Consider the following 14,896-nt stretch of genomic DNA (forward strand, 5'->3'; position numbering starts at 1 on the left):
TCCACTGTGTGAGTTCTCCCCAGAGATGTGCTGGCCAATGTTTAACAGCTGGCTTTCCGAGGGGGACAAAAACCTGCACGCATAACATAATTTTGAGTTTAACCTGCATTACTGACATTTTCTCCATCACCTTCTCAAATCTAGACAGTCAACAAAACGAGTCAAGCCCTGATTTGTAGCATTTGCTGATTCCCAAGATGCAAATGCTAACACTGAAACTTAATAATCTGGCTCCAGTTCACTCCTGGCTAGCCTTCTTAGTTTTGTATCATCTGCAAATTTAATAATCACAGCATCTATGCCTTTATTCAAGTCATCAATTAAAAACAAATCAAACAGCACAATGCCAAAAACAGATCCCAAAAGCACACCACTAGAGACATCCTTCCAAGTTGACATTCAATCACTAATGACTCCCTTTTGGGCCCAGCCATTCAACATTTCTACAGTGTTTTTGTCTGTTTGTTTGTTTTTGGAAAAGATACTAAAGTTACTTGTCATTTCCTTCTCCAGCTCATTTTACAGGTGAGGAAACTGAGGCAAACAGGGTTAAGGGACTTGCCCAGGGTCACACTGCTAGTAAGTGTCTGAAGATTTGAACTCGTGAAGCTTAGTCTTCCTGATTCCAAGCCCAGCGCTCCATCTACAGTACCAGCTAGTTTCTCTGTTCTCTCAATACTTGATCTCAAAACAAACCATGACGGAATCGGATTAAGTGAGGGAGGACTGTGCAGAGTCACCAGCCTCACTTTCTCCTCTAGAGCCATCTGGGTCCAGTGGCCAGATGTAGATCAGGATGACTGGAGACGGCCCTTGGATCAGCTTGGATCTGAAAGCTCAGACACCTGGGTTTGAATCCCTGCTCTGCTTTTTGCTGCCTGGATGATCTTGAGGAAGCCAGCTGACGTCTCTCGGACTCAGTTTCCTCATTCACAAATGAGAGGGTTCCGCTTTTTCATCTCTAAGGTTCCAGCTCTAAGTGCCTCAGTGGATAACGCACTAGGCCTAGAGTCAGGAAGACTTGAGTTCAAATCTAGCCTCAGAGACCTATCGGTTTGTGTGTCCCCGGACAAACAGCTTAACCTCTATTTGTCTCAGTTTCCTCAACTGTAAAATGAGAATAATACTAGCACCTGCCTCGCGAGGTTGTCATGAGGATCAAATGAGATAATTGTAAAGTGTTTAGAACAGTGCCTGTAACATAGTAGGTGCTTTAAAATGCTGATTTCCTTTCTTCCTGGGGGATAGACAGGACAAAAGGAGAGTGTGTTTACCTTCACCTGTCAGCCCTAATAACTGACTAGTAAGCACAGAATTAGATCAAAGAATTAGAGACAGAATCTATGTTCAAACCAGGAAGAAATCAGGCAGTAGAAAACACAGAATGATAACAATGCTTTTTAAAATAACAATAATGGGGGGCAGCTAGGTGGCGCAGTGGATAGATCACCAGCCCTGGATTCAGGAGAACCTGAGTTCAAATTTGGCCTCAGACACATGACACTTACTAGCTGTGTGACCCTGGGCAAGTCACTTAACCCCACTGTCTAGCCAAAAAATAATAGTAATAATAATAATAATAATAATAATAATAATAATAAATAACAATAATGATTTTATACAGTGCTTTAAGGTTTCCAGGCCGTTTACAAAATGACTGGCACTTGTAAAGCATGTGAAAATTTCCAAAGTGCTTTATACGTGTTATCTCATTTGGGGTCCTGAAGCCCTTCTCTAGTTTAACAGGCACAATTGCCATCAGATCCCTGTGGCACAGTTTGAAGCCAGACTGGACTCTTTGGGGTGCTGGCAGGAATGCACCTTTCTCCTTGCATGAGTCAAGGCCCAGGGCAGAAGAATACATTTCTATAGCAATTGCAAGTTTAACAAAATGCTTTCCTCAAGACAGGCCCCGTGGGCTAGGTGGTCACAAGTGCATTTTTATCTGTTTTACAGATGAGGAAACTGAGGCTCAGAGAGGTATAGTTGCCTCTGTGACTATATCTGGGACCACCTAGCAATCAAGCGTCAGCGCAGGATTCAAACCAAGGTCTAATCCTTGTATTCTCGCCATTACGTAACACTGGCTCTCAGAGCACTGAGCCGAGAAGATGGAGTGACGGCTACAGAACCAAAGTGGGGGAAAGAACCAGCTGACCCACTTCCATATGGGCAGGGACCAGGGCAGAGCCAGGGACAAGACGGCAGTCAGAAGAGAAGTGAAGCTTTCTGCACTCAAGCTCTGAGCCAGAGTGAAGGCCCCAGTCAGCAAATCTACAACAAGCAGGGAGTGAACACAGCCACTCGCCAGAGAGCCCTTCTTCTTTCCCTTTGTCTACTTGCCTCCTGTCTATTCCCTAGTTTTACAATCAGTAGAATTCCTCAGAAGATCCCTAAGGAAGGAAGGAGACAAGCATTTATTCAATGGCCACTATGTGCCACACAGAAGGAAACAAGTGTTGATTCAGCACCTACTATGTGCCATGCACTGTGCTAAGCGCTTTACAAAGATTAAGTCTTTTAATTTTCACATTATTCCCATTTTACAGATGAGAAAACTGAGGCATACAGAGGTGTAGTGACTTTCCCAGGGCCACATAGCTAGTAAGTATCTGATGTCAAATTTGAACTCAAGTCTTACTGACTCTGAGCCTAGTATTCTATCCATCGCACCACCTTGCGGTCTGTCTCTAAGGCAGGCCTGCACAACATACTACCCACAGGCTGCTTGTGGCCCGCCAAAGGATTTGGGATGGCCTGCAAAAAATATAGAGGATATAAAATAGGCTTGCACAACATACCACCCATGGGCCACACGTTGTATATGCCTGCTCTAAGAGCCTGAGGGACAGGTGGCAAGGCGAAGTGGGAAAAGTCTGGGATTTCTGCAGCCTGGTGTGGTGCAAAGAGTACTAGATTGGGAATCAGAGTGCCGAGTTGTAAAGTGGATCTACTACTTACTACTCACTACTTATATGACCTTCCTCTCTCTGGGTATCAATTTCCTCATCAATCAATAAACATTTGTTAAGCACCTACTATGTGTTGAGCACTGTGCTAAGTGCTGCAAAAGACATCTGTAAAATGAAATCTGTAAGGCTCACTTCTAGCCCTAGAGCAGGACTCCCCAAAGGGGTCTGTGGATAGATTTCAGAAGGTCTTTAAACTTATATAGGAAAAAGAAAATCATACCTTTACTTTAACTAACCCCTAACTGAAATTTAGCATTTCCTTCCATCATTTAAGGACATTATTCTGAGAAGAGGTCATAGGCTTCATTAGACTGACCAAGGAGTCCAGGCCACAAAAAAATATAAGAGCCCCCACTCAAAAGGATACCAAATTAGCTCTAAGACTGAGCTCCTGATCCACCGTGGTTCAGGGGTAAGACTTCCTGGGCAGGAATATGTGGTGTCGGCTGAAAACATTTATAGAGGATAGGCTCATTCCTAGGAAAGGGGATGGGGGCCAGGCAGAGGGCAGAGGGAGAATTACTAGCCTCTGGAGACTAGTGTAGCTGCAAGCAGTGGCAAGGCCTGGGGTGCAAACAATATGTCCAGGCATCTACCCACAAAATTAGAAGTTAATAAACAAAGACACATCTTTAGACTCAGCACATTTTGGAGGAACCCATAAAGGAAATCAATTAGGGGGTAAGCTAAGATGATTCCCAAGGAAGAAATGAGCTCTGACCTGTATGCAGGTGGGACCATGCTGAAAGGTTCCTGGTGGGCAGTGACAGCCCTCTTCACAGCCATCAGAGAAACAGTCCACCTGCTGGGTGATGTGGGCACAAGAGAAGGGGCAGCCTTCATCTGTCTCACATTCCCGGAATAGCCTTCCGGCTGGACAACCTGCTTCTATGAGAAGATACCTATTTCAGCATGTCCTCCTTGTCACCCATGCCCACCTCAATGCTCAGCTGTCCATCTCTGGCATGCTTGGTGTCTAACCCATTGCTCACAGTAAGAACCTGGCCCAGGGCCCCCTTCAGTCTCCATCAACATATTTAACTTATGACCATTCACCCTCCCAGAGCTTAGCACAATGCTTCTTAGCACCCAGTAAACATTTAATAAATGCTTTTTTTCCCCCTTTAGTCTTAGAAAACATTCTACCTAGGGCAACATTTCTATCATAAGGAAGGTGATATTCTCCACCTCTTGCCCCCAGTGACCTTGTGCCAGGCTCCCTCCTCCCTTCATAAAGCTGCTGAGACCCCATTTCAAAGTCTTTTCCCCAGAGTGGAGGTGTAGGTCAAAGACCCATCCCCAAAGCAGAAGAAAAGGATGAAAGGCAATGGTGGACTAAGGAGGGCCTGAGAACCACAGGGAGGTGTGTAGGTGAGCAGAAAGTTCAGAGAACTCACCTCTGCAGACCTGAGTATGGCAAGTCTGGCTCTGGCGGGCAGGGCCCAGGCACGGGGGGCGGGCACAGTGCCGGGAGCGTAGCTGCTCTCCACCTCCACAGGACATGCTACAAGCTTCCCAAGGGCCCCACAGTGTCCACCCCCCAGGACCTGGACAGCTAGGCACTTCCTGGCACTGCAGTGTGCCCTCCACACAGGTACTGCGGAGATAATGGAGAAGAGGGAATCTAAAGTTAGTGGGCCCATGTCATCCCCAGCAGCTAACTCTATGTACTAACCTGGCCCTTTTCCAAATCCTGTCCCCTCCCTCTCAGTCCTACCCCAAAACAGCTCACCAATTGTCACAAGGACCCATCAGAGTCTCTCCAGGCTCCAGACTCTCCCAAGAGCTGACCTGGGACCCCACTGAACGGCTTCTATTCTCAGGGATCCCTGGGAAGAAGGGTTCATATGTATGAGCACCCTAGATAGCACAGTCCCCTGTCCCGCCCTCCCTGTTCCTCTGAGGAGTTCAGCTTGCCAAATGTATCTGTTTTCCCCCAACTTCTTTCTCCAGTGGGGTTCCCCTCCTGGATGTGAGGCTCTCTTGGCTCAGGGGGATAGAAACACCTAACCCCTGGAGCATACCATGGGATCACAGGGGAACATGGAGGCCTGAGAAGTACAAGAATCTGGAAGAAACATCAGGTGGTTGTTCTCTCCCCCCCGATTCCATTCCCCACTTGCAACCTTAGGCTGCATCCTTGGTTGTGGGAGGAAAGGAGCAAGGTGAAGGAGGAACTGACCCATGGCTCTGGGCTGGTACTGGCAGCGGCAGTGAGCATGAGGCACACAGAGCCCATCTTGGAAGAGCTGGCCAAGTGGACATCCACAAGAGGGCTGGCAATCAGATGGGTCAGAATGGCACCCATTCCCTGGGGACAGGTCCTGGCAAGATCGGGGGCAGGGCTTCCCACAAGGGAGAAGTCCCTGACCACCCCCACAGTCTGCAGGGAAAAGATGAGAATACTAAAAAGACTGCTATTCCTAGCTTTTCCCCTCTATCTATATCTTTGGTCTTACGCCATTTCTTGGAGACGGTGGGACAGAAAGGCTAAGAACACTCTAATCCTAAAAAAGAGAGAAAAATGCTGGGGTGGGGGGGAGGGATAAAAGGAGAGTAGAGGTCACAGGGACAAAGAAGAAGAATTGGAAATGCAGGTCCCCCCCTGGGGTCCTCCTCACCTGTGCAATATGTAGAATTGTCCTGGCAGGCCTGGCTCTCCTGGTGCCTCCCAGGACAAGGGCGGCCCCCGATCTCTGCCGATGGATGGGTACACTCCCTCCTCCGAGATGATTCCCCAGTACAAGAACTGCAAGGGGACCATGGTCCCCATGGGCTCCAGCCACCATCCACTGTACCAGGGGAACAGAGGCATCTATGTCAGGGTGACCATTTCAGGCACTGGTATCATCAAGGGATCATTACAAGTACTGTAGGTGTCAGACACATCCAGACCAGGGATTCAGGTCCCTGTTGGAAGGAATGGGGATCTGGGACACCTAAGGGAGCCCACCCAGCCTAATACCTGGACACGCAGTGAGTCTGGGACAGGGCTCCCGCTGAAGTTGTGAGCCAGGTTCTCCAATCTCCCCTGGGCATGAAGCCCCTCCATGCTGAGGGGGGGGGCAGGCACAAGTCCGCGATCGGGCACGATTCTCACCCCCACATGGCAAGGTGCACGGTGTCCATTCAGACCAAGAACACCAGCCTCCAGGTACTATGAAGGAAGAACAGGAGCAGAAGAGTAGAAAAAAATATTACAAAGAGCCCTGAATTTGGAGTCAGAGGATAGAGTTTCGAATGGGGTTCCACAACTTACTAGCTGTGTGACCTTGGGCAAATTACTAAACCTCTCTGGGACTCGGTATCATTGCTCAGTAGCGTCAACTCCTTGGGACCTCATGAACCACACAGCACACCAGTGCTGTCCATGGGGTTTTCTTGGCAAAAATACTGGAGTGGTTTGCCATTTCCTTCTCCAGTAGATTAAAGCAAATAGATGTTAAGTGATTTGCCCAGGGTCACTCAGCTAGTAAGTGTTGAGGTGGGATTTGAACTCAAGTCTTCCTGACTCCAGACTCAGCACTCTGTCCCCTGAACCACCTAGCTGCCTCTAGTACACTTACTAGTACACTTAAATGTAAAATGAGACCCTTAGACTAAATAACCTTTTAGAGTCAGGAGGACCTGCGTTCAAATTCACCTTCCGACACAGAACACTAGCTGTGTGACCCTGGGCAAGTCACTTAACCCTGATTGCCTCACCAAAAAAAATTAAATTAAATTAAAATAAATAATAAATGACCTTTAAGGCCTCTTCCAGATGGGCATGGATGGGGCTCACACCACCTCCCTGGCCCGATGGCTGAGCCCCTTCTTCCCTTATCCTCATTGGTCTTTTTTTTCCCTAAATCAGGCACTCACCTGGGCAAGGCAGGTTAGTACAATTCAGCCTCCCTTCCATGCAGGTGCTAAGTGAAAGAGACAGCGGTTCAGTCTCAAAGCCATAACCAATAGAGGACGTATAAGGATTTGACCCAAGGTGTTTACATTGTGTGTGAGGGGAAAGTGAGCTATGCTTCCTCCCCAAGGAGTCCCCCTCAAACTTTGCCTCTAGTCTAGACCCTCCAGAGGAAGGGGCACAACCTTCATTGAGACACTCTCTGGAGGACTGAATGACGGACTCTGCTCAATCCCTCTCCTGCCCCCTCTCCATTCTCCTATCTCCCTCCATAGGCAGTGAGCCCTACCAGGTCCCCTCCCTTAGTGGAGCGGTTCCCAGCCCATTGTTAGGTCTTTTCTCTGCATGAGTTCAAGGATCTGAAAAACTAATAAATTGCACCACCATGTGGCTATATCTAGAAATAACACATTTTCCGGTATCAGAAAGTATGCAACATTCCCTCCCTCTCATTTAAAAAAATACAAATAAATGAGTCATTTAGCCTACCCACTACCTCACTACGTGACCTTGGGAAAGTCACTTACCTCCTATAAATCTCAGTGTTTTCTTGTGTCAAATGGGAATAATAACTGCATGGGGTTGTTTTGAGCATCAAAGGAGATAAATTAGACATAAAAAGTCTCTGAAAAATATAGTTCTACACAGGCCTAATGTGCTGTGAGCTTCTACTGTTATTGTTACCCTGCTCTCCTCCTGGCCCATGCCCCAGCCCTCACCACTCATTGCAGCCATCAGGTCGTGTCAATACGGAGCCCAGCTGATGCCGCTTTCCAGTCAGCAGGTCGAGGCAGCCACAGTAGCTTGGATCCACGCAGGCAGTGCCATCTGTGCTCAGCACTTGGCCCCGAGGGCAGTAACAGCCTGGCTGGCACTGCCACACACAATGCTGGTGGCACAGGAGATGGAAGAGGTCATGGGTCAGCAGGAACACAGGAAGGGGAAAGGAGAATGGTGAGAGGTCAAGGGCATGAAGGCAGACACAGGCATGGGCTAGGTGCTGGTCAGGGAGACAGGTGGAGGACTTGGTGACGAATGGGGGTGTGAGAAGACAGGAAGAAAAGCAGAAAGAAGGAAAAAGAGAATGGAAAAGGAAGAGGGAAAAAGGTTTTGGTAGAGGATAGAGGAATCTGGACCTATGATTTCATGGTATAGGGAATTCCCAGTGTAGAAACTCCCTCTGCCAATGCACACTGGGTCTGTACCTTGTAATCTTTGGCAGCTAGGTGGCTCAATGGATATAGTGCTGGGCCTGGAGTCAGGAATACCAAAGTTCAAACCCGGTCTCAAATACTAGCTGCGTGACCCAGGGCAAGTCAAGTAACCTCTGTTTGCCCTAATCCACTGGAGAAGGAAATAACAAACCACTCCAGTGTCTTTGCCAAAAAAACCATGGACAGCATGGTCCACAGAGTCACAAAGAATCAGACATGACTGAACACAACACTGTAATCTTAGGAAGCTGTGTGGGATGCTAAGAGATTGATTAAGTGATGTGCCCAAGGTCACCCAGACAGTATGTGTGTCACAGGCAGGATCAAATCCAAGACCTCCTGACTCCAAAGCCCCTACCTACTAACTATACCGCCTCTACAACAAAACTCATATTTCTATGTTTACTCCACATTGCATATACTGCCAGATGTAGTCAATATGCTGGTTGGTTTTGTTAAGCTTTTTTTCCTTTTTCTTTTTTAATCTTTATTGAAAGAGAAGGCTCACGAGACAGGAAGCGGGAGGGGTATATTCAGAAACTAATGTGATAGAAAATCAAAAGGCATCCATGATTTTTTAAATAAAAATATATAAATTATATTCATTTTGTTGTATAAGCATGGAAGGAAGGGTGGGGCGTTTTTTCACTGAATTTTGTTTTCAGGTCTACATTCTCTCCCTCCCCACCTTGAGAAAGCAAGGTCCTTATTACAAACATGCAGAGTCAAGCAAAACATTCCTGCACTGGCCATAGGCTTGGGCTTTTTAAAAAAGAAAACAAGTAAGCTTCCCTAGCTTTTTAAAAAGAGTAATAATTAGAACAGTTAGTGGGAGACAACGTTTCTCCATTTTGAGAGAAGGCATATATATTTGAGAGTCAGGGAGAATGGACAAGGAATAAGGATCTCTTTGATCTGGCAGGCAGGCCAGAGGACCTTTATCAAAAACAACAACAACAGCAACTTACAACGACATAGAGCTAGAAAGAGCCTTCAAGACCATCCAATCCAACCTTTCCATTTTGCAGTCGAGCAAACTAAACTAAGAGCAGAGAGAGGAAGGGCAGAGTTTCCTAGCATGAGAGCTGGGGAAGGTCACCAGCTTATGTTGAAGAGATGTGTGTACCAGCAGGGCCGTTTTTTAATCCAAAAGCCAGTGAACCTGGGACCTAGGAAGAAGTAAGGACCAGAACGGTGAGAGAGCTGTGCTGATGGCTTCAATGGGAAGCAGGAGAGGATTCCAAAGAAGAAAAAACCAACCGGCTGCAGAAACCAGAGGACAGGGTCCAGGTGGAGTTTGTGGAAGAATAATACCAGGCATTTTTATACCCACAACATTATCTCATCTAAGACACACAACAACCGGTGAAGTGGCTGTTAACAGGCACTATTATCTCCAGTTTGCAGATCTGGGACTTGAGATTTAGAAAACCTGAATGATTTGTCTGAAGTGTCAGAGGCAAGATCTGAACCTATATCTCCTTGACTCCTAACCTCTATCTACTATACCATGCTGCCTCTGTACCCTCATCATAGGGCTAGGAAAGGAGCTCTGCATTGGATGGATGCTGAAACGTCTTTAGGTAATTCTGATCGACTAAGATATGTAGATTCAAAAAGATCCAGTTTCTTTCACAACTACTGACCACCACTGAGCACTTTGAGAGCCTACAGTTTTCACTCGAAGTTTAACAAGAGCTCTAAGGTGGGACCATAGTCAGTCAGTCAGTCAACAACATTTATTAAGTGCCTATTATGTGCCAGGCACATAGTAAGGCAGCTGGGTGGCACAGCGAATAGAATTCCAGGCCTGGAATCAGGAATACCAGAGTTCAAATCCAGACACTTACTAGCTGTGTGACCCCGGGCAAATCGCTTAACCCTGTTTGCCTCAGTTTCCTCATCTATAAAATAAGCTGGAGAAGGAAAATGCAAACCACTCCAGTATCTTTGCCAAGAAAACCCCAAATAGGGTCAAGAAAAGTTGGACACAACTAAAATGACTGGACCCCAACAAAAACGTGCCAGACACTGGGCAAAGGACTAGGGGATGCAAAAAAACGAAAAAAACATGAGCCCTGTCCCCAAGGAGCTCACATTCTAATCTCCAATCTCAGTTCCAGTCATTCCTAGCTGTGTGACCACAAATAAGTCACTTTGACCTTTGACTTCATTGTCTGTAAAATGGAAATAGTAACATTTGCACCACCAATCTCACACACTTGTGGTAAGGACAGTCCAGTGTTTTGTCAACCTTAAAAAGTCCTCTATAAATGTGAGTTGATCTCATTGCCTTGCCCATCTAGACTACACTGGACCTGGTAGATGAGAGGTGGACTACTAAAGACAAGGAAGCAGAGACCCCAGAGGCAGTTTCTTGGAAGCAAGAAAGATCACTGAGTAGTAGCAATAAAGTGCATTAAGGGAAGCCCAGAAAGTCAGGAATGAGCAGGTTTCACCACATGCAGGTGCTACATACTGAGAATGTGAGAGCCCCCCAAGGCAGGGATAAGAGCCCAAAGAAGAAGAGAAGGCATAGGGGGGTATCCGGGAACTTGACTCACAGCAAGGTCATCACAGGACCTGGGGCAAGGTGGGCCACAATGACTGAATTCAGCACCAGGGATAGCACTGCAGTTGGACCCTGGGAATACAGGACAAGTCAGGAAGCCACACTTGTCTTCATTCCCCAGTCCTTCTTTCTCTCTAACCCTCCCTCTATAGGACACCAGTTCTCTCCCCGTCTTCAGCCTGACAGACAATATTTCCCGGGTCCTTTCCTTTCCTCCCCCAGGTGTAGATAGGTACCTGGACATGGCAGTGCCTGGCAGGTCTCCCCCTGAGCATGAGGGCCCTCACAGTAGTCACCGAGGCCCTGAGGCAGAGGTTGGTCACAGAGTCGTGCCCGACTCCGAAGGCCTCCCCCACAGGTCCGACTGCAGGCTGACCATGGGCCCCATGGGCCCCAGCCTCCTGAACCTGGGATAGTGGAGAACAGAGGGGAGAGTTTAGAGAGGGTTGGGAGCCAGGAGGAAGGCACTCAGCTTGGACACAGGGAGGATTAGCCAGGGCCACAAAAGGTACAGGGCAAACAGTTCAGGAAGGAGCACAGTAGATACCAGGCCTAGGTAAGGGTAAAAGGGGACTTACGATCACAGGGGGACAAGATGCAAGGCTCCTCTTCAGCCTCTGGACCATGGCAAAGCAAGGGAAGGGAAGTTGTTGAGATAAGCATGATGCTGGAGGATTTCAGGTGGAGAGACCTGGGGCAGAAACGATGCCGGTGACGACGGGCAGGACCACAAGAGGCTGAGCACTCACTCCAGGGGGTCCATGGTGTCCATGTGGCTTGATCTGGTGAGGTAAGAGGGCATTGGCCTTAGCAGCACTGGTGGAGTGAGGACACTAAGAATGTCATTTGGACAAAAACCAGATATTTCATTTCTCAGCCTCTACTGCTATTAAACCCTCCCAACTCCATGGGTGCTTCCAATGTTCAACATAATGCCTAGCACACAGTAGCCACTTAATAAAAGTTTACTGACTGACTAACTGATTATTGCCCCACCTTTAGAATTAAAGTTTCAAGGAATGTTAGCACTAGATGTTAGAGAATGTTAGAGCTCATCTAGCCCAATTACCACCTTTTCACATCTTTCATCCCCCCCCCCCCCCCCCCCCCCCCCCGCCCCCCCCCCCCCCCCCCCCCCCCCCCGCCATAGTGGCAGTGGAGAGGGAGTGTGCTTGCCTTCTTCACATGGCCGGGAGGTACAATTGGTGATGAGCCCAGAGACACAGGAGCTGGGAGGAGAAAGGGAGTAAAAGAGAGAAGGGAATAGGAAGACAAGACAGACTCATTCTCAGTGCTGAAGGAGTATGATAGGCCCATATGGGAGAAACCAAGGTTTCTCTGCTCAGCCATGAGCCATCTGGCCTAGCCAAGCCCTTTGCCCGCCCCCTGCCTTTGATGTGATGTCCTTAGCAGTAGAAAGAGATTGATGAAACTGGGTCCTCAACGGGTTATGAAGAGAGAGAAATAGAGGCCTCACCAGTTCTCACAGGGCTGGAGGATAATGCTGCCAGCAGGGTAAAGGTGCCCACCATAGGTACAAGGGCAATCCTGGCGAGGCACACATATGTTGTTCTGAAATAAATAGGCTCATTGGCACCTTCCTGACTTCTGGTTTAGCCTGACCTCCCTTCATTCCATTTTGCTACTGGGGCTCTGTGACCCCCAGAACTGCCTGACCAACCCACCTCAATTCCCCTACCACACTCATCTCAGCTCTGCTCTTCTCCATGCCCCCAGCACCAGCTCCTTCAGATCTAAGCTCTGGCCACCTCCATCTCTCCAAATCCATCTTGCTTCAGGTCCCACCCCTTCCAGGAAGCCTTCCCTGACCAACTCCAGCTCACAAGAACCTACCTACTGCCTTCTACTATGCTGCAACTACTGCATGTATTTATGTCTTGGCTTCACAGAGATTCAATACACACTCCTTAAGGATCCAGACCACTTCTCCTTTCTTTGCTTTGTCTTCCCTAGAGATCTAAATCCAGGGCTCAGCAAATATGTATTGACAACTTGGAATCAAAGAACTATTTTAAAGTTGCAAGGAGCCTTAGCAAGCATCTTGTCTGTCTGTAGATAGATAGATAGATAGATAGATAGATAGATAGATAGATAGATAGATGGATGGATATAGATCTCATTTTATAGATAAGGTAGCCTCCAGAGAGATTAAGTCACTTGTCCTATGATACACAGCTCATTGTAGCAGAGCCTAGATTAGAACTCAGGTCTTCTTATTCCTAGCCCAGTGATTGTTCCATTATTCCATGCTGCCTCCTAGGTAGCTGCCTCTTACCCCTCCACCTTCAGCAGCTCTGCTCTGCCCCACCTCCAGTGCTATCTCTTTTGCCTCCTTTCCCCTTGCCTGTTTCAGGTGCTCCCAACGGTCTCTTACTTCTCAACGCCCCAGCAAGCAGTGCTTACCAACAAGAGGGTCCCAGGGGGACAATAGCAGCCGGGGTGGCAGGTTCCATTGGTATTTTCCTGGGTGCTGAGCTCTGCACAGGTGGCTGGGCCCTCAGTACAATCATGCCATTGCTTTCCCTCTGGACATACTCCAGGCACTGGCCCTGGGGACACAAACTACTAAGCCCAGCCTCAGTCTTTCCACAAATGTGTATTGAACTGAGCTGATAGATTAATTCAATTAACTTAGGCCCCTCTACCCAAGGAATGTACCAAGCTCTTGAGATGGAAAGAGAGGTCTGGGATGACTACAGAAATGGAGGGGTCTCACCTAGGTGGTGATGAGGGATATGTCTAGTCCCAACCTTCAACCTAGGAGGAGGGAATTCCACCGAAAAAAGCCATAATCTAAGATGGCTCTCACCAGTACAAGGCTGCAGACCACAGGTAGAGAAGTCAATTGGGCTATGGGGGGCATTGCCTCTGGTCCGATTCCTGTAACCACCACCGCAGGGTACAGAGCAGGGAGACCATGGACCCCATTCCATACCAGGGCCTAGAGATGGGATGAGAATCATTCCAGCATTCCCCATAGTCTGACTCATATATTCCTGGGGTGATTCACCTCATCCTCTACCTAGACAACAAGGGCCTAGGGCCTGCACAAAAGCCTTCAAGTCACCTCCCAATTTCTCAAAGGTAATTCTTCTGGAAGCCATATATGTCACATGATATAATCAAATTTAGAGTTCTATGAGACCTTAAAGATCAACTAGTCTAATGTGCTTATTTCACAGATGATAAAAATGAAGCTCAGAAGTGCAGTGACTTTTTCCCCATTGTCTCTCTTCTAAGTAGGCCTCTTGGAGAGGTCTCTTATAAGGGGATTTTCAAGGTCTATCTTGGAGTGTCTAGGGTAGGTCCATTGGGGGGAATCTCTTGAGGATGTAACAAGGAAAATCTAAGGAAATCTTGAGAAGGGAGTGCCTCCTGGGGAACAGGTCATAGGGTTCCAGGCCTCTCTCTCACCACGACACAGCTGCAGGCTGCAGAATTCAGCCTCTACACTGGGACCCTCGCACTCAGCACCTCCAAAGGCAGCTGGGGGTGCTGTGCCTGCCCGGAAACGTCGTCGTACGCCCACGTTACAACTTCGGCTACAAGGACTCCATGCAGTCCAGGGGCTCCATCCACAGGCCACTGTCAGGGCAGGCAGATCAAGACTCATATTGCCCTCCCTCATTCAACCCTTCAATAACCAACAAGTCACAGTCTTGAAGGAGCTGAGGGAGGGGTGTGCGTGGCACTTTAAACACGGCAGGGTCTATGCCAGCTTCCCTTGTTCACCACCTAGGACCCACCCCACCTCTGCCTCACCAACAAACACAGGAGACACAAAGGTACCCGGGCAAGTCTTGGTGCTGCACTCCATCTCTCCAGAGATGCATGTGCTAGAGAAGAAAAAGAAAAGAGGCCGCGTGAGACCCAGCCCAGCCCCAAAGAAATGCTGACTCCCTTCCCTTCCCTTCCCTCCCCCTTCCCAAATTAAATCTTTTACCTAAAAGTTATCTGACCCACTGAAGGTGTGGGAAGAGTAACCACCTAGGGGGGGCAGCTAGGCAGTGCAGTGGATAGAGCACCAGCCTTGAAGTCAGGAGGACCTGATTTCAAATCTGGCCTCAGACACGTAACACTTACTAGCTGTGTGACCCTGGGCAAATCACTTAACCCCATTGCCTAGCCAAAAAAAAAAAAAGAGTAACCACCTAGGTAGACTTAGCAGCCCATGCCTTGTCCACCTCTCAGTCAATTGAAAGGAAATGGATTGTTC

The 14,896-nt window shown here is 48.0% G+C and overlaps 1 protein-coding gene across 1 annotated transcript in view; it reads right to left on the reverse strand.

The window, feature by feature from the left end:
* The window catches only part of SSPO (SCO-spondin), a 95,715-nt gene that overhangs the window by 26,378 nt on the left and 54,441 nt on the right, over positions 1 to 14,896 (reverse strand). The window contains 17 exon segments of the mRNA XM_078152987.1: positions 3,694 to 3,860; positions 4,370 to 4,569; positions 4,705 to 4,801; positions 5,155 to 5,355; positions 5,594 to 5,764; positions 5,938 to 6,129; positions 6,837 to 6,883; positions 7,593 to 7,762; positions 10,652 to 10,731; positions 10,896 to 11,066; positions 11,238 to 11,441; positions 11,836 to 11,888; positions 12,137 to 12,231; positions 13,084 to 13,229; positions 13,490 to 13,621; positions 14,095 to 14,265; positions 14,470 to 14,516. Of these exon segments, the coding sequence (XP_078009113.1) occupies positions 3,694 to 3,860; positions 4,370 to 4,569; positions 4,705 to 4,801; positions 5,155 to 5,355; positions 5,594 to 5,764; positions 5,938 to 6,129; positions 6,837 to 6,883; positions 7,593 to 7,762; positions 10,652 to 10,731; positions 10,896 to 11,066; positions 11,238 to 11,441; positions 11,836 to 11,888; positions 12,137 to 12,231; positions 13,084 to 13,229; positions 13,490 to 13,621; positions 14,095 to 14,265; positions 14,470 to 14,516 (2,344 nt within the window).

Source organism: Phascolarctos cinereus, unplaced genomic scaffold (genome assembly GCF_003287225.1).
Source record: "Phascolarctos cinereus isolate Bilbo 61053 unplaced genomic scaffold, phaCin_HiC Scaffold_1;HRSCAF=81, whole genome shotgun sequence".
In the NCBI taxonomy this organism is placed as follows: Eukaryota; Metazoa; Chordata; class Mammalia; order Diprotodontia; family Phascolarctidae; genus Phascolarctos; species Phascolarctos cinereus.